This window comes from Oncorhynchus keta, chromosome 15 (assembly GCF_023373465.1).
Source record: "Oncorhynchus keta strain PuntledgeMale-10-30-2019 chromosome 15, Oket_V2, whole genome shotgun sequence".
Lineage (NCBI taxonomy): Eukaryota > Metazoa > Chordata > Actinopteri > Salmoniformes > Salmonidae > Oncorhynchus > Oncorhynchus keta.
In genome coordinates this window covers 9,365,898-9,388,847 of record NC_068435.1, presented here as the reverse complement: position 1 = coordinate 9,388,847, position 22,950 = coordinate 9,365,898, and the positions used below count along the sequence as shown (strand labels likewise).

General features: G+C 41.9%; 1 protein-coding gene across 12 annotated transcripts in view; it reads left to right on the top strand.

Annotated features, from left to right (window-relative positions):
• The first annotated feature begins 471 nt into the window (after positions 1 to 471).
• LOC118394392 (uncharacterized) overlaps positions 472 to 22,950 on the top strand; it is a 59,043-nt gene continuing 36,564 nt past the window's right edge. Inside the window, exons 1-3 of one of the 12 annotated variants that reach the window (XM_052463198.1) lie at positions 472 to 573; positions 1,379 to 1,472; positions 1,619 to 2,118. In XM_052463198.1, the coding sequence (XP_052319158.1) occupies positions 1,383 to 1,472; positions 1,619 to 1,885 (357 nt within the window). In that variant the 5' untranslated portion in view covers positions 472 to 573; positions 1,379 to 1,382 and the 3' untranslated portion in view covers positions 1,886 to 2,118. Of the gene's footprint in view, positions 574 to 1,378; positions 1,473 to 1,618; positions 2,119 to 10,021; positions 10,127 to 10,985; positions 11,080 to 11,234; positions 11,735 to 19,731; positions 19,789 to 20,610; positions 20,705 to 20,849; positions 21,350 to 22,950 lie in introns of those variants that run through there. The other 11 variants (XM_052463200.1, XM_052463207.1, XM_035787566.2 and 8 more) reach the window with 11 other exon arrangements.

Below are 22,950 nucleotides of genomic sequence, written 5' to 3'. Positions count from 1 at the left end.
AACAATATAATGATTGCCTAAAAAAGGTAGATGGTGTTGAAACAATGATTTTTAAACAAGATGCAATACTTATCTATGTAGAATGCTTCTTAAAAGCTATGCTTAACAGCTAACTGGTTTCCATTAGCTAAATCATTTACAATGAATTTAAGGGCTAATTAGTCGCTAATACGTACGCAATGCAGAGGAACACTTAACCATCAAAAATGTGTAACTTTAAACTCTTTGAACTTTAAAATGATCACAAGGCCAGATCAGTCTTTAGCACCGTCAATGTGTCCAGCCAGATACACCAGATGAAAGTTAACTCTAATCTAGGCAATCTAATCCAAACTGTAAAAGCATTTTATTTTTCAAGATTCCAGTCAAATTAACTACCACGTGTTTTAAGGTTGTCTTGTGCATCTCAGTGTCCATTCAGCCCCAGTCTCCTCCTCCAATCACACACCCCACCCCCCGTCTTTACCCTCTCCTCAGTGGGTATAAAAGAGGACGTTTATTTACCAACTTCACTTCATTTGGAACCTCCAGCCTCATCAATCCGATCCCCTGAACTACTGAACCACACGGACTGTGAGTATCAAAGTGGGAGTTTAGCAACTTGAGTTTCTGGGTATAGCATGTCTCCTGCTGTATGTTGTGTAGCATGTCTCCTGCTGTATGTTGTGTAGCCTTGGCAACAACCGTATTGTCTGGTGTTCAGGCTGAAAACAGATGTGGGAAGTCTTAGTAGTGATTTTGAATTTGCTAAAAACTGAAATGTCTTTTGGTGGCCACTTAAACTCTTGCCAACATCAGGATGCCTCAATTGAGTGGAAGAGTGCTAGTCACTCAATTGAGATTCTGGGTTTGAGTCCTAGCTGCGACCGGGAGACCCATGGGGCGGCTCACAATTGGCCCAGCGTTGTCTGGGTTAGGGGAGGGTTTGTCCGCCAGGGATGTCCTTGACCCATCATGCACTAGTGACTCCTGTGGCAGGCCGGGCGCAGTGCACGCTGACATGGTCGCCAGGTGTACGGTGTTTCCTCCGACACATTGGTGTGGCTGGCTTCCTGGTTAAATGGGCATTGTGTCAAGAAGCAATGCGGCTTGGCTGGGTTGTGTTTCAGAGGACGCATGGTTCTCGACCTTCGCCTCTCCCGAGTCTGTACGGGAGTTGCAGCGATGTGTAGACAAGATTAACTACCAATTGGATGCCATGAAATTGGGGGGGAAATAAAAAATAAAGAGTGCTATTCTAGGCCATTATATTACTATTTCAAAAGTGATTAAATTACACATTTTTGCCATGGGAATATTTGCTTTAGGAATTTAGAAAAGGTTAGCTATATGTATTTTTTTGCTAAGCAGAGTTTTATTTATTTATTCTTTATTTCAGAATCATGAGCAGGAACTACATGTCCAAGTATGATGAGATGCGTAAGGGAGACTACATGTGGTCCAATAACAAGGAATACAAGGCAGTTTTCCAGGTAGGTACATTTACAGATATGTAATCTGAAGTCAGCTATTGCTGAACCAGGACAGTGGCTCCCAAACTGTGTGGTAAAACTTCTTATTTTTTAATGTTTATTCGCATACACCATCCTTACCACAACCCTTTATGTCATCTGCACAGGAGGACGGAAACTTTGTCATCTATGGCTGGAGGCAGATGTGGTCCTCTGACACCGCGGGACAGCGCGACGCCTACCGCCTGTGCATGCAAGATGACAGCAACTTTGTCATGTACAAGAGGGATAACAAGATTATGTGGCAAACCAAGAGCCAGGCTCAAGGGTTCAAGATGTGCCGCATGTACCTGCGTAACGACGGCAACCTGGTCGTTGAGAAGGACGGAGAAGAAATGTGGAACTCTTCTTCCTCCAAGGGTCACAAGCAGTAAACGTTCTGAATCGGTCCAAAGGGGGATCAAAGAAGATGACCTCTGTACATCTGTACCGTCAGTCAAATGCCTGTGTTCACATATCCACATGAATACACCACTTAGAAATCAAGCTATGTGCTTTGCATGCTTTGTGTAAGTGTTATGCTAGTGTGGTTATTAAAACATAGCCTTGATGTATCTGATTCACAGTGAAATGATGATACAATAAACCTTTTAAAAATGCCCCAAAACTGTCTTGTGAAGCATGTTTTTTAGTTTCTGATGGTGGTCTGTTTGATTTGATGGGCCCGATGAGAAATGCATCCTTTCCATGAAGTAATCACTGATCTCATAAAGTTGGCAAGAGGAAAGCATTAGGTTAACTTTGTTATACTTTATTTTGATAGATCATCTGTAGGGAACTACAGATACTATCAACATGTTGAGATAAATATATGTAAATAATAGCCTGCTAGGGTAATGGTTAATGTTAGGATAGTCACAAATACAGTCACCAGGGAAAGTCTACTCACCCCTGCAGTTCACATTTTTCCTTCCTTAAAATAAAATAAAAATGCATTAAATTGGGATTTTGTTTCACTGATCGACACAACCTACTCCACACTTTCAAAGTGGAAGAAAAGTTTTTTTTACTGAGAAATCTGGACTTGTCTTCATACCCTTTGTCATGGCAAACCTGAACGAGTCACTTACACAACATTTCTTTAAAGATGCACTGTGCAGGAATTGCGCTGCCATTTCCTGTTTGCAAAAGCACAAATAGTTCCCCTAATTTCAGTTTGTGACAAAACAGCTGGTGTACCAAACCGAAAGTTTTAAAAGAAGTAAGAATGGGAAGCATAGAAATAATGCACATAGAACAGATCTACCGCTTCTTAGACTTGCTTTCAATAAGAATGACAGATCTATAACGTAAATTTCTACGTGAATTTTGACGGGTCACCCAAAAAGTTACATATTGCAGCTTTAAGAAGACTTTTCCTGTGTCCAATCACAGTGGTTCAAAACATTTAAATACACCAATGAGAAGATCTTTGCTGGAAATTCACTTAATGAAATGGGGACCATAGAGAGAACTTCTCTATGGTCCCCATTTCATTAAGTGAATTTCCAGCAAATATGAGGAAGAAACTTCCAAAAGAACTCAGATAAGGTTGGTGAAAGGCAAAGATTAGGAGAAGGCTACAAGGAAATGTATTACTCATTGAATATTCATTTGGGCACTGTCAGGGACATTATTGTGAAGTGGAAAAAGTTTACATTTCTGTCCATCCCGAATGCCAAGAGACTGGAGGCATGTGCAGCCTGTGTGGAGGTGAAGGCCTCACCTTCTTCCATTGTCAAGTTTCTTACATAGCAAGAAGAGATCCAGCATCTAACCCAAAGCCTGACGAAGAGAGAGCCCACAGCATTTAACCCAGCACCCCAGACAGTCAGCGAGACCACTACCGTGATGTCACCGCTGCTGGTCCAGGGACTGTGAGAGAGAGTGATCCCAGCACAGAGAGATGGAACCAGGAATGTCGACCACCAGAGCTCCAAAGCAGATGTCTCCCACCAGGCCTCGAGCTGCGATATGAAAGAAAGTGACAGCGAGACCGACAGTGAAGATGAGAGATGAAGGCGACACCTACTAAAAAGTGCAGACAGCGAGTACACCGACCACTCCCCACAGTCCAACTGCAAGTAGGAAGAAGATGACCCTGCCCTTCCCTGATTACGTCCCCTCCACCCCTACCTCCCAAAGATGACCAGACCACCAGCATTGCCATCGTAGAAAAAGTGTGAAAACAAGTAAACTGAATTATTTATTACAAAACACATTTCAATATTCTCTGCAATGTCACTATTCAAAGAAGAGGTATAATCTCAAGTCAGTAATTACTATGGTTAAAAATGATAAGAGTTTTGGAAACTTCATGTGAAATGTCTGGAAAACAAAGATTTAAATGAATTGAAGTTTGAAAGACAAAAAATATGTGAACTGAAAATATTAATAAAATCTGACAGAGTTTATCCAGAACAACATAAATAAATCCTAAACAACTTTGAATATGAATTATATGAATTGAAAAATGAAAGATGCTTTTAAATTACTAATCTCTTTTCAACATTCACATTTTAAGCGGGTTTTGCCAGAATACATGCACCGGATGCCATAACAATGTATAACAAGAGAAGATAATGAAAATAAGATGTGAAACTGTTACTGATGAGAAAGGAAAAAGAAAAGCTGTAAAACAAACATGCTCTGACATGTATAATAAAATGGTCTGATGAAACAAAAATGAATATCTAAAACAAAAAACTCTTCAGCCATTAGGGGGAAAATAAATTCTCTTTTGGGTGAAATTACCAGAGAGGTTTTCCATGCATTTATATATATATGCCATTTAGCAGACGCTTTTATCCAAAAGCGACTTACAGTCATGTGTGCATACATTCTACGTATGGGTGGTCCCGGGAATCGAACCCACTACCCTGGCGTTACAAGCGCCATGCTCTACCAACTGAGCTACAGAAGGACCATATTAAGCAACCTAACGTGGAAAGTCTCCTGGCCCTGATGGTCTACCTGCCAAATTGTATGTTATTTATCAATGGATGTGATTGACTAACATCTGCTTTTAATCAAGGTGTAACACAAGGCAATCTACAGTATGTAAATCATTTTACTGTGGGGTGATTACATTGCAGGATAGTAAACAAAGTGATATCCAGTCACACCTCAGGTTTTCTTTTTGCACACACAGAATTAGCATGATCTAGCACACAAGCTCAAGAAATTGACAATTATTAAATGTCTTTTAATTTCTATAATATGAAATGCCTTTCCTCTTGATTAGAGTTTCACATAACATGTATTTGTGCAATTAGGATTAATAAAATCTCTTTAAAAAGCACAAGGCCTCTGCCAACTCTAGGCAATGTTGCTACAAAATCCTTTAGTAAGGGGGGAGGGATTTCTCACGCTGGAGCCTTGATTGTCCTCCTGGAAATGGACATATTCTTAGGACTAGCCCCCAGAGAATGGGCAGTCTGCCTTGCTATTGTGGCTCTGTTTCCATTCCCACTACCTGGAGGATTTCATGGCAGAAGTTAGGAAGGTATTTGATTCTCCGGTATCCGGGAGAGAGGCGGCCAGTAAACTTCTTGAATTATGTCAAAACTCCAGTAGTGTGGCAGACTATGCTGTTGATTTTGTGGCAGACTACGCAGTTGACGGTCCTGGCGCTTGCTGGACTTTCTTGGGCGCCCTGAAGCCTTCACAACAATTCAACCGCTCTCTTTGAAGTTCTTGATGATCCAATAAATGTTTGATTTAGGTGCAATCTTACTGGCAGCAATATCCTTGCCTGTGAAGCCCTTTTTGTGCAAAGCAATGATGACGGCACATTGAACAGTGATTCCAAGCACCACCCTCCTTTTGAAGCTTCCGGTCTGTCATTCGAACTCAGCCAGCATGACAGAGTGATCTCCAGCCTTGTCCTCGTCAACACTCATACATACCTGTGTTAACGAGAGAATCACTGACATGTCAGCTGGTCCTTTTGTGGCAGGGCTGAAATGCAGTGGAAATGTTTTTGGGAATTCAGTTCATTTGCATGGCAAATAGGGACTTTGCAATTAGTTGCAATTAATCTGATCACTCTTCATAACATTCTGGAGTATATGCAAATTGCCATCATACAAACTGAGGCAGCAGACTTTGTGAAAATTCATATTTGTGTCATTCTCAAAACTTTTGGCCACAACTGTACAACTATTTAAGGAAAAGAGTACCAGTCAAACCGGTCCTTGTTGGCCATTTGAGGTGACGTGTCTGTGTCCCCCATCTCCCTCTCTTGCTGGTGAGAAGCCAAGACCATGACAGCGTAGCCGACATTGTGGCATAGCAGCCACTTGAAGGTTTGACCACGGTATTTGCCGAACTTCATGGCACTCTCACTTGTCCACCAGTTGGCTATCATACGGGTCACCCCCTCTGGCGACCACACAAGCCTTTGCCTTCGCTTTCACTTGTCGTGGCTTCAGCATCCAGACGACACCTGTACACTCTTTCTCCTGGATGGTCCTGGCAACCCTGGCATTCTCTTCAGATGCCCTCAGGGTGAGGGCACCAGAGGGCTCCAAGCGGAAAGCAGGGGTGTGATCGTAATCCATTATTCCTTTCATTAAGAGAGGTTATTCACACATATACACATACATTGTTATTTGTTGACAGCAATACACAGTGGACCACATAGCTACGCTGCTTATCGTTTTCAAGTAACTCAACGAATGACACTCACCTTAATTCACCTAAATACACAACTGTGTTCCGAAAACCCGGGATGAAATATAGCTAATGTTACCTTTACGACTATCTTTCTCACAACTACTTGGAATGATTGAGAACTGTCCAGAATTTCTCCGTGGATTTTGTGGGGAGGCGGGACATGAACGACAGATAAGAATCTCATTGGTGGCATAATTTGTAACATGACCAATCCGTCTCTGCACCCCAAAAATGCAACAAAGTTAACTAGCCAATGAGGTGAGCCAAAGATTGCAACAAAAAAAGCAACAGATAGCTCAGAGCGGCCATCTTAAAACGGGCCCCTGGGGGCCCCACAGGGCTCGTGGAGCACCTTAACAGACTTTACAGGGCCCCCAAAGATGGCTCAAATGAACTTGATGTAAACATGTTAAGGTATTGAATTAATTCTGTAATATTCATGTCAAAACATGTTAAATAAGCACACTGGGCCTTTAAGAAACGTATAACAGAGGATGACACGCAAAATTCGTGAAGCGTTCCTGACCCTTTTTGCCCCTATATGTAATGTTTTTTTGCGGGGGGACATCTATTTTCCCGCTAATATTACCCATAAAAAAAAAAAAGTTTTTTAAATCCCATCGACTTCAATATCAAGTCAGTTGTTGAGGAAATTGCACCATAATGGCAGTTTATCTGTATTTTTTGCCCACATTTTCCCCAAAATATATCCAAAATAACCCCTAGATATTATTTTTTTCATTCTTCCTTTGACTTCTTGTTCATTTTGTTCCAATACTGCCGTCTGGTGGCCATATAGCACTATTGCATCCATTGGCTTTAGAGCTTGTCTCTATCACTGACACTGTCAGCCAATCCGATGACTAGCTTGTCTCGAATACCTAAAAGCTACCAAAAGCCACCAACGGGGATGCGAATGTGTCTTGATTAACTCGAACCAACCAACGTCGCCGATTTGACGTCTGGTCCAATCATATTCGGGGGGGGGGCAGCTGGTGGGTCATGGAGCCTGGGTCGAGGGAGGCCGGGTCATGGGTCCCGGGTCTAGGGAGGCCGGGTCATTGAGCATGGGTCTAGGGAGGCCGGGTCATTGATCCCATGTCGAGGGAGGCCGGGTCATGGATCCGGGTCTAGGGAGGCTGAGTCATTGAGCCTGGGTCTAGGGAGGCCGGGTCATTGATCCCATGTCGAAGGAGGCCGGGTCATGGATCCGGGTCATTGTTCACACAGTGTTGTTTAACACTGTAAATTATTTGTGCACCAAGTTTGTGGACAACGACAATTATTTATATCAGTGAAAACTGATTACACTTGCTTTTATTTGGTCTTCACCCACATCAGAAATAAATACTTGTGATTATTAATTTTTGTCGGCTCCAACACATGAATGTACTGTAAGGAAAGTACATCCTCATGATGTCAGGTTCTAACGGCAGTAAAATAATAATAATATCTCATCATTGAAGGGAAACTTTCCATCTCCAATGAAGGTGGTTTGAACAATTCAGGTTTCTTACTTTCTTTCTTTCAATACAAATTTGAAAAGACTGTAGATTAGTGTTCATTACTGTGTATTATCAATGTAAATAATGCGGTACAAGAAATATACTGTCTTCAAATGCTCCTTGGAATTGGGAAATACGAGTTTCCAGCTGGGAAATAACCACGTGGAACAACTCTCCCAAGTCGGAAAGTTAGAGATTGTTTTATTTATTTTTTCACCTTTATTTAACCAGGTAGGCCAGTTGAGAACAAGTTCTCATTTACAACTGCGACCTGGCCAAGATAAAGCAAAGCAGTGCGACATAAACACAGAGTTACACGTGGAATAAACAAACATACAGTCAATAACAGTTGGAAAGTCTATATACAGTATGTGAAAATGCAGTAAGATAAGGGAGGTAAGGCAATAAATAGGCCATAGTGGAGAAGTAATTACAATTTAGCAATTAAACACTGGAGTAATAGATGTGCAGAAGATGAATGTGCAGTAGAGATACTGGGGTGAAAAGGAGCAAAAAAAAAACAATATGGGGATGAGGTAGTTGGGTGGGCTATTTACAGATGGGCTATGTACAGGTGCAATGATCTGTAAGCTGAGTGAAGGATGCTTTGTTGCGAAATAGGAAGCCGAGTCTAGATTTAATTTTGGATTGGAGATGCTTAATGTGAGTCTGGAAGGAGAGTTTACAATCTAAACCAGACACCTAGGTATTTGTAGTTGTCCACATATTCTAAGTCAGAACCGTCCAGAGTAGTGATGCTGGACGGGCGGGCAGGTGCAGGCAGCGATCGGTTGAAGAGCATGCATTTAGTTTTACTTGTATTTAAGAGCAGTTGGAGGCCACGGAAGCAGTGTTGTAGGGCATTGAAGCTCGTCTGGAGGGTTGTTAACACAGTGTAACACAGAGCGGCATTATTGATGTATACAAAGAAGAAAGTCGGCCTGAGAATTGAACCCTGTGGCACCCCCATAGAGACTGCCATAGACTGCCCTGTGGCACCCCCATAGAGTCATTTGAGAAACCAAGGCTGTTGAATCTGCCGATAAAAATGCAGTGATTGACAGAGTGGAAAGCCTTGGCCAGGTCGATGAAGACTACTGTCACAGTACTGTCTTTAATCAATGGCGGTTAAAATATTGTTTAGAACCTTGAGCATGGTTGAGGTGCACCCATGACCAGCTCGGAAACCAGATTCCATAGCGGAGAAGGTATGGTGGGATTCGAAATGGTCGGTGATCTGTCCTAGACAGGTTAACTTGGCTTTCGAAGACCTTAGAAAGCCAGGGTAGGACAGATATAGGTCTCTAACAGTTTGGTTCTAGGTTGTCTCCCCCTTTGAAGAGGGGGATGACCGCGGCAGCTTTCCAATCTTTGGGGATCTCAGACGATACGAAAAAGAGGTTGAACAGGCTATTAATAGGGGTGATGTTGATACCCGAGTTTGAGTTGTGACATTTCATCACTGACCTTTCACCTTTTCAACCAAAAGATGATCAAGCAAAATATATTTTTGACGACATCAAACTTGACTATATGGAGAATGTAGCTAGCTGGACCAATTGGATCAATGTTAAATTAGCTAAATGTATAATTACTAATGTTAGCTAGCTAAACTACCAAGCTAAAATTGCCATGGTTGAAGAATTGTTCAGATTTGAACAAGATCATGTCGGATTTTCCAGTTACGATGAGCATCTGCTTGCTGAAGGGAACAACAGTGTCATTCTTCATACTTAAAAAGAAACTCACCAGTCACACAAACACTCAGCATTCAAGAACAAATTATCTGACACGACGGAAAGGTTGTAGTCCAAAAGGCACAATATTATGCACATGAGCAGTACTGGTACTTGGAAAAACCTATATAGATCACTTCAAAGTAACAATATAATGATTGCCTAAAAAAGGTAGATGGTGTTGAAACAATGATTTTTAAACAAGATTCAATACTTATCTATGTAGAATGCTTCTTAAAAGCTATGCTTAACAGCGAACTCGTTTCCATTAGCTAAATCATTTACAATGAATTTAAGGGCTAATTAGTCGCTAATACGTACGCAATGCAGAGGAACACTTAACCATCAAAAATGTGTAACTTTAAACTCTTTGAACTTTAAAATGATCACAAGGCCAGATCAGTCTTTAGCACCGTCAATGTGTCCAGCCAGATACACCAGATGAAAGTTAACTCTAATCTAGGCAATCTAATCCAAACTGTAAAAGCATTTTATTTTTCAAGATTCCAGTCAAATTAACTACCACGTGTTTTAAGGTTGTCTTGTGCATCTCAGTGTCCATTCAGCCCCAGTCTCCTCCTCCAATCACACACCCCACCCCCCGTCTTTACCCTCTCCTCAGTGGGTATAAAAGAGGACGTTTATTTACCAACTTCACTTCATTTGGAACCTCCAGCCTCATCAATCCGATCCCCTGAACTACTGAACCACACGGACTGTGAGTATCAAAGTGGGAGTTTAGCAACTTGAGTTTCTGGGTATAGCATGTCTCCTGCTGTATGTTGTGTAGCATGTCTCCTGCTGTATGTTGTGTAGCCTTGGCAACAACCGTATTGTCTGGTGTTCTGGGATACAGCCATTTTATTCAACCTAGCTTCCTTTTACGCTGAAAACAGATGTGGGAACTCTTAGTAGTGATTTTGAATTTGCTAAAAACTGAAATGTCTTTTGGTGGCAACTTAAACTCTTGCCAACATCAGGATGCCTCAATTGAGTGGAAGAGTGCTAGTCACTCAATTGAGATTCTGGGTTCGAGTCCTGGCTGCGACCGGGAGACCCATGGGGCGGCTTACAATTGGCCCAGCGTTGTCTGGGTTAGGGGAGGGTTTGTCCTCCAGGGATGTCCTTGACCCATCATGCACTAGTGACTCCTGTGGCAGGCCGGGCGCAGTGCACGCTGACATGGTCGCCAGGTGTACGGTGTTTCCTCCTACACATTGGTGTGGCTGGCTTCCTGGTTAAATGGGCATTGTGTCAAGAAGCAATGCGGCTTGGCTGGGTTGTGTTTCAGAGGACGCATGGTTCTCGACCTTCGCCTCTCCCGAGTCTGTACGGGAGTTGCAGCGATGTGTAGACAAGATTAACTACCAATTGGATGCCATGAAATTGGGGGGGAAATAAAAAATAAAGAGTGCTATTCACCATTTGATAGGTGAATAGGCCATTATATTACTATTTCAAAAGTGATTAAATTACACATTTTTGCCATGGGAATATTTGCTTTAGGAATTTAGAAAAGGTTAGCTATATGTATTATTTTGCTAAGCAGAGTTTTATTTATATATTCTTTATTTCAGAATCATGAGCAGGAACTACATGTCCAAGTATGATGAGATGCGTAAGGGAGACTACATGTGGTCCAATAACAAGGAATACAAGGCAGTTTTCCAGGTAGGTACATTTACAGATACAGACCATATGTAATCTGAAGTCAGCTATTGCTGAACCAGGACAGTGGCTCCCAAACTGTGTGGTAAAACTTCTTATTTTTTAATGTTTATTCGCATACACCATCCTTACCACAACCCTTTATGTCATCTGCACAGGAGGACGGAAACTTTGTCATCTATGGCTGGAGGCAGATGTGGTCCTCTGACACCGCGGGACAGCGCGACGCCTACCGCCTGTGCATGCAAGATGACAGCAACTTTGTCATGTACAAGAGGGATAACAAGATTATGTGGCAAACCAAGAGCCAGGCTCAAGGGTTCAAGATGTGCCGCATGTACCTGCGTAACGACGGCAACCTGGTCGTTGAGAAGGACGGAGAAGAAATGTGGAACTCTTCTTCCTCCAAGGGTCACAAGCAGTAAACGTTCTGAATGGGTCCAAACGGGCATCAAAGAAGATGACCTCTGTACATCTGTACCGTCAGTCAAATGCCTGTGTTCAAATATCCACATGAATATACCACTTAGAAATCAAGCGATGTGCTTTGCATGCTTCGTGTAAGTGTTATGCTAGTGTGGTTATTAAAACATAGCCTTGATGTATCTGATTCACAGTGAAATGATGATACAATAAACCTTTTAAAAATGCCCCAAAACTGTCTTGTGAAGCATGTTTTTTAGTTTCTGATGGTGGTCTGTTTGATTTGATGGGCCCGATGAGAAATGCATCCTTTCCATGAAGTAATCACTGATCTCATAAAGTTGGCAAGAGGAAAGCATTAGGTTAACTTTGTTATACTTTATTTTGATAGATCATCTGTAGGGAACTACAGATACTATCAACATGTTGAGATAAATATATGTAAATAATAGCCTGCTAGGGTAACGGTAAATGTTAGGGCTATAAAACTTACATTTTGGATAGTCACAAATACAGTCACCAGGGAAAGTCTACTCACCCCTGCAGTTCACATTTTTCCTTCCTTAAAATAAAATAAAAATGCATTAAATTGGGATTTTGTTTCACTGATCGACACAACCTACTCCACACTTTCAAAGTGGAAGAAAAGTTTTTTTTACTGAGAAATCTGGACTTGTCTTCATACCCTTTGTCATGGCAAACCTGAACGAGTCACTTACACAACATTTCTTTAAAGATGCACTGTGCAGGAATTGCGCTGCCATTTCCTGTTTGCAAAAGCACAAATAGTTCCCCTAATTTCAGTTTGTGACAAAACAAGCAAGGATACGGTAGAGAATCATTGTACCATCTAAACGCTGTGAAATATATTTTCCCATTAAAAAATACTGCATTTTCAGCTGGTGTACCAAACCGAAAGTTTAAAAACGTAAGAATAGGAAGCATAGAAATAGAACAGATCTACCGCTTCTTAGACTTGCTTTCAATAAGAATGACAGATCTATAACGTAAATTTCTACGTGAATTTTGACGGGTCACCCAAAAAGTTACATATTGCAGCTTTAAGAAGACTTTTCCTGTGTCCAATCACAGTGGTTCAAAACATTTAAATACACCAATGAGAAGATCTTTGCTGGAAATTCACTTAATGAAATGGGGACCATAGAGAGAACTTCTCTATGGTCCCCATTTCATTAAGTGAATTTCCAGCAAAGATATGAGGAAGAAACTTCCAAAAGAACTCAGATAAGGTTGGTGAAAGGCAAAGATTAGGAGAAGGCTACAAGGAAATGTATTACTCATTGAATATTCATTTGGGCACTGTCAGGGACATTATTTGTGAAGTGGAAAAAGTTTACATTTCTGTCCATCCCGAATGCCAAGAGACTGGAGGCATGTGCAGCCTGTGTGGAGGTGAAGGCCTCACCTTCTTCCATTGTCAAGTTTCTTACATAGCAAGAAGAGATCCAGCATCTAACCCAAAGCCTGACGAAGAGAGAGCCCACAGCATTTAACCCAGCACCCCAGACAGTCAGCGAGACCACTACCGTGATGTCACCGCTGCTGGTCCAGGGACTGTGAGAGAGAGTGATCCCAGCACAGAGAGATGGAACCAGGAATGTCGACCACCAGAGCTCCAAAGCAGATGTCTCCCACCAGGCCTCGAGCTGCGATATGAAAGAAAGTGACAGCGAGACCGACAGTGAAGATGAGAGATGAAGGCGACACCTACTAAAAAGTGCAGACAGCGAGTACACCGACCACTCCCCACAGTCCAACTGCAAGTAGGAAGAAGATGACCCTGCCCTTCCCTGATTACGTCCCCTCCACCCCTACCTCCCAAAGATGACCAGACCACCAGCATTGCCATCGTAGAAAAAGTGTGAAAACAAGTAAACTGAATTATTTATTACAAAACACATTTCAATATTCTCTGCAATGTCACTATTCAAATAAGAGGTATAATCTCAAGTCAGTAATTACTATGGTTAAAAATGATAAGAGTTTTGGAAACTTCATGTGAAATGTCTGGAAAACAAAGATTTAAATGAATTGAAGTTTGAAAGACAAAAATATGTGAACTGAAAATATTAACAAAATCTGACAGAGTTTATCCAGAACAACATAAATAAATCCTAAACAACTTTGAATATGAATTATATGAATTGAAAAATGAAAGATGCTTTTAAATTACTAATCTCTTTTCAACATTCACATTTTAAGCGGGTTTTGCCAGAATACATGCACCGGATGCCATAACAATGTATAACAAGAGAAGATAATGAAAATAAGATGTGAAACTGTTACTGATGAGAAAGGAAAAAGAAAAGCTGTAAAACAAACATGCTCTGACATGTATAATAAAATGGTCTGATGAAACAAAAATGAATATCTAAAAAAAAAAAACTCTTCAGCCATTAGGGGAAAATAAATTCTCTTTTGGGTGAAATTACCAGAGAGGTTTTCCATGCATTTTATATATATGCCATTTAGCAGACGCTTTTATCCAAAAGCGACTTACAGTCATGTGTGCATACATTCTACGTATGGGTGGTCCCGGGAATCGAACCCACTACCCTGGCGTTTACCAACTGAGCTACAGAAGGACCATATTAAGCAACCTAACGTGGAAAGTCTCCTGGCCCTGATGGTCTACCTGCCAAATTGTATGTTATTTATCAATGGATGTGATTGACTAACATCTGCTTTTAATCAAGGTGTAACACAAGGCAATCTACAGTATGTAAATCATTTTACTGTGGGGTGATTACATTGCAGGATAGTAAACAAAGTGATATCCAGTCACACCTCAGGTTTTCTTTTTGCACACACAGAATTAGCATGATCTAGCACACAAGCTCAAGAAATTGACAATTATTAAATGTCTTTTAATTTCTATAATATGAAATGCCTTTCCTCTTGATTAGAGTTTCACATAACATGTATTTGTGCAATTAGGATTAATAAAATCTCTTTAAAAAGCACAAGGCCTCTGCCAACTCTAGGCAATGTTGCTACAAAATCCTTTAGTAAGGGGGAGGGATTTCTCACGCTGGAGCCTTGATTGTCCTCCTGGAAATGGACATATTCTTAGGACTAGCCCCCAGAGAATGGGCAGTCTGCCTTGCTATTGTGGCTCTGTTTCCATTCCCACTACCTGGAGGATTTCATGGCAGAAGTTAGGAAGGTATTTGATTCTCCGGTATCCGGGGAGAGGCGGCCAGTAAACTTCTTGAATTATGTCAAAACTCCAGTAGTGTGGCAGACTATGCTGTTGATTTTGTGGCAGACTACGCAGTTGACGGTCCTGGCGCTTGCTGGACTTTCTTGGGCGCCCTGAAGCCTTCACAACAATTCAACCGCTCTCTTTGAAGTTCTTGATGATCCAATAAATGTTTGATTTAGGTGCAATCTTACTGGCAGCAATATCCTTGCCTGTGAAGCCCTTTTTGTGCAAAGCAATGATGACGGCACATTGAACAGTGATTCCAAGCACCACCCTCCTTTTGAAGCTTCCGGTCTGTCATTCGAACTCAGCCAGCATGACAGAGTGATCTCCAGCCTTGTCCTCGTCAACACTCATACATACCTGTGTTAACGAGAGAATCACTGACATGTCAGCTGGTCCTTTTGTGGCAGGGCTGAAATGCAGTGGAAATGTTTTTTGGGAATTCAGTTCATTTGCATGGCAAATAGGGACTTTGCAATTAGTTGCAATTAATCTGATCACTCTTCATAACATTCTGGAGTATATGCAAATTGCCATCATACAAACTGAGGCAGCAGACTTTGTGAAAATTCATATTTGTGTCATTCTCAAAACTTTTGGCCACAACTGTACAACTATTTAAGGAAAAGAGTACCAGTCAAACCGGTCCTTGTTGGCCATTTGAGGTGACGTGTCTGTGTCCCCATCTCCCTCTCTTGCTGGTGAGAAGCCAAGACCATGACAGCGTAGCCGACATTGTGGCATAGCAGCCACTTGAAGGTTTGACCACGGTATTTGCCGAACTTCATGGCACTCTCACTTGTCCACCAGTTGGCTATCATACGGGTCACCCCCTCTGGCGACCACACAAGCCTTTGCCTTCGCTTTCACTTGTCGTGGCTTCAGCATCCAGACGACACCTGTACACTCTTTCTCCTGGATGGTCCTGGCAACCCTGGCATTCTCTTCAGATGCCCTCAGGGTGAGGGCACCAGAGGGCTCAAGCGGAAAGCAGGGGTGTGATCGTAATCCATTATTCCTTTCATTAAGAGAGGTTATTCACACATATACACATACATTGTTATTTGTTGACAGCAATACACAGTGGACCACATAGCTACGCTGCTTATCGTTTTCAAGTAACTCAACGAATGACACTCACCTTAATTCACCTAAATACACAACTGTGTTCCGAAAACCCGGGATGAAATATAGCTAATGTTACCTTTACGACTATCTTTCTCACAACTACTTGGAATGATTGAGAACTGTCCAGAATTTCTCCGTGGATTTTGTGGGGAGGCGGGACATGAACGACAGATAAGAATCTCATTGGTGGCATAATTTGTAACATGACCAATCCGTCTCTGCACCCCAAAAATGCAACAAAGTTAACTAGCCAATGAGGTGAGCCAAAGATTGCAACAAAAAAAAGCAACAGATAGCTCAGAGCGGCCATCTTAAAACGGGCCCCTGGGGGCCCCACAGGGCTCGTGGAGCACCTTAACAGACTTTACAGGGCCCCCAAAGATGGCTCAAATGAACTTGATGTAAACATGTTAAGGTATTGAATTAATTCTGTAATATTCATGTCAAAACATGTTAAATAAGCACACTGGGCCTTTAAGAAACGTATAACAGAGGATGACACGCAAAATTCGTGAAGCGTTCCTGACCCTTTTTGCCCCTATATGTAATGTTTTTTTGCGGGGGGGACATCTATTTTCCCGCTAATATTACCCATAAAAAAAAAAAAGTTTTTTAAATCCCATCGACTTCAATATCAAGTCAGTTGTTGAGGAAATTGCACCATAATGGCAGTTTATCTGTATTTTTTGCCCACATTTTCCCCAAAATATATCCAAAATAACCCCTAGATATTATTTTTTTCATTCTTCCTTTGACTTCTTGTTCATTTTGTTCCAATACTGCCGTCTGGTGGCCATATAGCACTATTGCATCCATTGGCTTTAGAGCTTGTCTCTATCACTGACACTGTCAGCCAATCCGATGACTAGCTTGTCTCGAATACCTAAAAGCTACCAAAAGCCACCAACGGGGATGCGAATGTGTCTTGATTAACTCGAACCAACCAACGTCGCCGATTTGACGTCTGGTCCAATCATATTCGGGGGAAGCTGGTGGGTCATGGAGCCTGGGTCGAGGAGGCCGGGTCATGGGTCCCGGGTCTAGGGAGGCCGGGTCATTGAGCATGGGTCTAGGGAGGCCGGGTCATTGATCCCATGTCGAGGAGGCCGGGTCATGGTCATCCGGGTCTAGGGAGGCTGAGTCATTGAGCCTGGGTCTAGGGAGGCCGGGTCATTGATCCCATGTCGAGGACGGGTCATGGATCCGGGTCATTGTTCACACAGTGTTGTTTAACACTGTAAATTATTTGTGCACCAAGTTTGTGGACAACGACAATTATTTATATCAGTGAAAACTGATTACACTTGCTTTTATTTGGTCTTCACCCACATCAGAAATAAATACTTGTGATTATTAATTTTTGTCGGCTCCAACACATGAATGTACTGTAAGGAAAGTACATCCTCATGATGTCAGGTTCTAAGGGCAGTAAAATAATAATCATCATCATCATCATTGAAGGGAAACTTTCCATCTCCAATGAAGGTGGTTTGAACAATTCAGGTTTCTTACTTTCTTTCTTTCAATACAAATTTGAAAAGACTGTAGATTAGTGTTCATTACTGTGTATTATCAATGTAAATAATGCGGTACAAGAAATATACTGTCTTCAAATGCTCCTTGGAATTGGGAAATACGAGTTTCCAGCTGGGAAATAACCACGTGGAACAACTCTCCCAAGTCGGAAAGTTAGAGATTGTTTTATTTATTTATTTCACCTTTATTTAACCAGGTAGGCCAGTTGAGAACAAGTTCTCATTTACAACTGCGACCTGGCCAAGCAGTGCGACATAAACACAGAGTTACACGTGGAATAAACAAACATACAGTCAATAACAGTTGGAAAGTATATATACAGTGTGTGAAAATGCAGTAAGATAAGGGAGGTAAGGCAATAAATAGGCCATAGTGGAGAAGTAATTACAATTTAGCAATTAAACACTGGAGTAATAGATGTGCAGAAGATGAATGTGCAGTAGAGATACTGGGGTGAAAAGGAGCAAAAAAAAAAACAATATGGGGATGAGGTAGTTGGGTGGGCTATTTACAGATGGGCTATGTACAGGTGCAATGATCTGTAAGCTGAGTGAAGGATGCTTTGTTGCGAAATAGGAAGCCGAGTCTAGATTTAATTTTGGATTGGAGATGCTTAATGTGAGTCTGGAAGGAGAGTTTACAATCTAAACCAGACACCTAGGTATTTGTAGTTGTCCACATATTCTAAGTCAGAACCGTCCAGAGTAGTGATGCTGGACGGGCGGGCAGGTGCAGGCAGCGATCGGTTGAAGAGCATGCATTTAGTTTTACTTGTATTTAAGAGCAGTTGGAGGCCACGGAAGCAGTGTTGTAGGGCATTGAAGCTCGTCTGGAGGGTTGTTAACACAGTGTAACACAGAGCGGCATTATTGATGTATACAAAGAAGAAAGTCGGCCTGAGAATTGAACCCTGTGGCACCCCCATAGAGACTGCCATAGACTGCCCTGTGGCACCCCCATAGAGTCATTTGAGAAACCAAGGCTGTTGAATCTGCCGATAAAAATGCAGTGATTGACAAAGTGCCTTGGCCAGGTCGATGAAGACTACTGTCACAGTACTGTCTTTAATCAATGGCGGTTAAAATATTGTTTAGAACCTTGAGCATGGTTGAGGTGCACCCATGACCAGCTCGGAAACCAGATTCCATAGCGGAGAAGGTATGGTGGGATTCGAAATGGTCGGTGATCTGTCCTAGACAGGTTAACTTGGCTTTCGAAGACCTTAGAAAGCCAGGGTAGGACAGATATAGGTCTCTAACAGTTTGGTTCTAGGTTGTCTCCCCCTTTGAAGGGGGATGACCGCGGCAGCTTTCAATCTTTGGGGATCTCAGACGATACGAAAAAGAGGTTGAACAGGCTATTAATAGGGGTGATGTTGATACCCGAGTTTGAGTTGTGACATTTCATCACTGACCTTTCACCTTTTCAACCAAAAGATGATCAAGCAAAATATATTTTTGACGATATCAAACTTGACTATATGGAGAATGTAGCTAGCTGGACCAATTGGAGCAATGTTAAGTTAGCTAAATGTATAATTACTAATGTTAGCTAGCTAAACTACCAAGCTAAAATTGCCATGGTTGAAGAATTGTTCAGATTTGAACAAGATCATGTCGGATTTTCCAGTTACGATGAGCATCTGCTTGCTGAAGGGAACAACAGTGTCATTCTTCATACTTAAAAAGAAACTCACCAGTCACACAAACACTCAACATTCAAGAACAATTTATCCGAAACGACGGAAAGGTTGTAGTCCAAAAGGCACAATATTATGCACATGAGCAGTACTGGTACTTGGAAAAACCTATATAGATCACTTCAAAGTAACAATATAATGATTGCCTAAAAAGGTAGATGGTGTTGAAACAATGATTTTTAAACAAGATTCAATACTTATCTATGTAGAATGCTTCTTAAAAGCTATGCTTAACAGCGAACTCGTTTCCATTAGCTAAATCATTTACAATGAATTTAAGGGCTAATTAGTCGCTAATACGTACGCAATGCAGAGGAACACTTAACCATCAAAAATGTGTAACTTTAAACTCTTTGAACTTTAAAATGATCACAAGGCCAGATCAGTCTTTAGCACCGTCAATGTGTCCAGCCAGATACACCAGATGAAAGTTAACTCTAATCTAGGCAATCTAATCCAAACTGTAAAAGCATTTTATTTTTCAAGATTCCAGTCAAATTAACTACCACGTGTTTTAAGGTTGTCTTGTGCATCTCAGTGTCCATTCAGCCCCAGTCTCCTCCAATCACACACCCCACCCCCCGTCTTTACCCTCTCCTCAGTGGGTATAAAAGAGGAGGTTTATTTACCAACTTCACTTCATTTGGAACCTCCAGCCTCATCAATCCGATCCCTGAACTACTGAACCACACGGACTGTGAGTATCAAAGTGGGAGTTTAGCAACTTGAGTTTCTGGGTATAGCATGTCTCCTGCTGTATGTTGTGTAGCATGTCTCCTGCTGTATGTTGTGTAGCCTTGGCAACAACCGTATTGTCTGGTGTTCAGGGGCTGCTTCCTTTTAAAACAGATGTGGGAACTCTTAGTAGTGATTTTGAATTTGCTAAAAACTGAAATGTCTTTTGGTGGCCACTTAAACTCTTGCCAACATCAGGATGCCTCAATTGAGTGGAAGAGTGCTAGTCACTCAATTGAGATTCTGGGTTTGAGTCCTAGCTGCGACCGGGAGACCCATGGGGCGGCTCACAATTGGCCCAGCGTTGTCTGGGTTAGGGGAGGGTTTGTCCGCCAGGGATGTCCTTGACCCATCATGCACTAGTGACTCCTGTGGCAGGCCGGGCGCAGTGCACGCTGACATGGTCGCCAGGTGTACGGTGTTTCCTCCGACACATTGGTGTGGCTGGCTTCCTGGTTAAATGGGCATTGTGTCAAGAAGCAATGCGGCTTGGCTGGGTTGTGTTTCAGAGGACGCATGGTTCTCGACCTTCGCCTCTCCGAGTCTGTACGGGAGTTGCAGCGATGTGTAGACAAGATTAACTACCAATTGGATGCCATGAAATTGGGGGAAATAAAAAATAAAGAGTGCTATTTTAGGTGAATAGGCCATTATATTACTATTTCAAAAGTGATTAAATTACACATTTTTTGCCATGGGAATATTTGCTTTAGGAATTTAGAAAAGGTTAGCTATATGTATTTTTTTGCTAAGCAGAGTTTTATTTATTTATTCTTTATTTCAGAATCATGAGCAGGAACTACATGTCCAAGTATGATGAGATGCGTAAGGGAGACTACATGTGGTCCAATAACAAGGAATACAAGGCAGTTTTCCAGGTAGGTACATTTACAGATATGTAATCTGAAGTCAGCTATTGCTGAACCAGGACAGTGGCTCCCAAACTGTGTGGTAAAACTTCTTATTTTTAATGTTTATTCGCATACACCATCCTTACCACAACCCTTTATGTCATCTGCACAGGAGGACGGAAACTTTGTCATCTATGGCTGGAGGCAGATGTGGTCCTCTGACACCGCGGGACAGCGCGATGCCTACCGCCTGTGCATGCAAGATGACAGCAACTTTGTCATGTACAAGAGGGATAACAAGATTATGTGGCAAACCAAGAGCCAGGCTCAAGGGTTCAAGATGTGCCGCATGTACCTGCGTAACGACGGCAACCTGGTCGTTGAGAAGGACGGAGAAGAAATGTGGAACTCTTCTTCCTCCAAGGGTCACAAGCAGTAAACGTTCTGAATCGGTCCAAAGGGGGATCAAAGAAGATGACCTCTGTACATCTGTACCGTCAGTCAAATGCCTGTGTTCAAATATCCACATGAATATACCAGTTAGAAATCAAGCGATGTGCTTTGCATGCTTCGTGTAAGTGTTATGCTAGTGTGGTTATTAAAACATAGCCTTGATGTATCTGATTCACAGTGAAATGATGATACAATAAACATTTTAAAAATGCCCCAAAACTGTCTTGTGAAGCATGTTTTTTAGTTTCTGATGGTGGTCTGTTTGATTTGATGAGCCCGATGAGAAATGCATCCTTTCCATGAAGTAATCACTGATCTCATAAAGTTGGCAAGAGGAAAGCATTAGGTTAACTTTGTTATACTTTATTTTGATAGATCATCTGTAGGGAACTACAGATACTATCAACATGTTGAGATAAATATATGTAAATAATAGCCTGCTAGGGTAATGGTTAATGTTAGGATAGTCACAAATACAGTCACCAGGGAAAGTCTACTCACCCCTGCAGTTCACATTTTTCCTTCCTTAAAATAAAAAAAAATGCATTAAATTGGGATTTTGTTTCACTGATCGACACAACCTACTCCACACTTTCAAAGTGGAAGAATAGTTTTTTTTACTGAGAAATCTGGACTTGTCTTCATACCCTTTGCCATGGCAAACCTGAACGAGTCACTTACACAACATTTCTTTAAAGATGCACTGTGCAGGAATTGCGCTGCCATTTCCTGTTTGCAAAAGCACAAATAGTTCCCCTAATTTCAGTTTGTGACAAAACAAGCAAGGATACGGTAGAGAATCATTGTACCATCTAAACCGCTGTGAAATATATATTTCCCATTAACAAAAATACTGCATTTTCAGCTGGTGTACCAAACCGAAAGTTTAAAAAAACGTAAGAATGAGAAGCATAGAAATAATGCACATAGAACAGATCTACCGCTTCTTAGACTTGCTTTCAATAAGAATGACAGATCTATAACGTAAATTTCTACGTGAATTTTGCCGGGTCACCCAAAAGTTAAATATTGCAGCTTTAAGAAGACTTTTCCTGTGTCCAATCACAGTGGTTCAAAACATTTAAATACACCAATGAGAAGATCTTTGCTGGAAATTCACTTAATGAAATGGGGACCATAGAGAGAACTTCTCTATGGTCCCCATTTCATTAAGTGAATTTCCAGCAAAGATCAAAATATGAGGAAGAAACTTCCAAAATAACTCAGATGAGGTTGGTGAAAGGCAAAGATTAGGAGAAGGCTACAAGGAAATGTATTACTCATTGAATATTCATTTGGGCACTGTCAGGGACATTATTGTGAAGTGGAAAAAGTTTACATTTCTGTCCATCCCGAATGCCAAGAGACTGGAGGCATGTGCAGCCTGTGTGGAGGTGAAGGCCTCACCTTCCATTGTCAAGTTTCTTACATAGCAAGAAGAGATCCAGCATCTAACCCAAAGCCTGACGAAGAGAGAGCCCACAGCATTTAACCCAGCACCCCAGACAGTCAGCGAGACCACTACCGTGATGTCACCGCTGCTGGTCCAGGGACTGTGAGAGAGAGTGATCCCAGCACAGAGATGGAACCAGGAATGTCGACCACCAGAGCTCCAAAGCAGATGTCTCCCACCAGGCCTCGAGCTGCGATATGAAAGAAAGTGACAGCGAGACCGACAGTGAAGATGAGAGATGAAGGCGACACCTACTAAAAAGTGCAGACAGCGAGTACACCGGCCACTCCCCACAGTCCAACTGCAAGTAGGAAGAAGATGACCCTGCCCTTCCCTGATTACGTCCCCTCCACCCCTACCTCCCAAA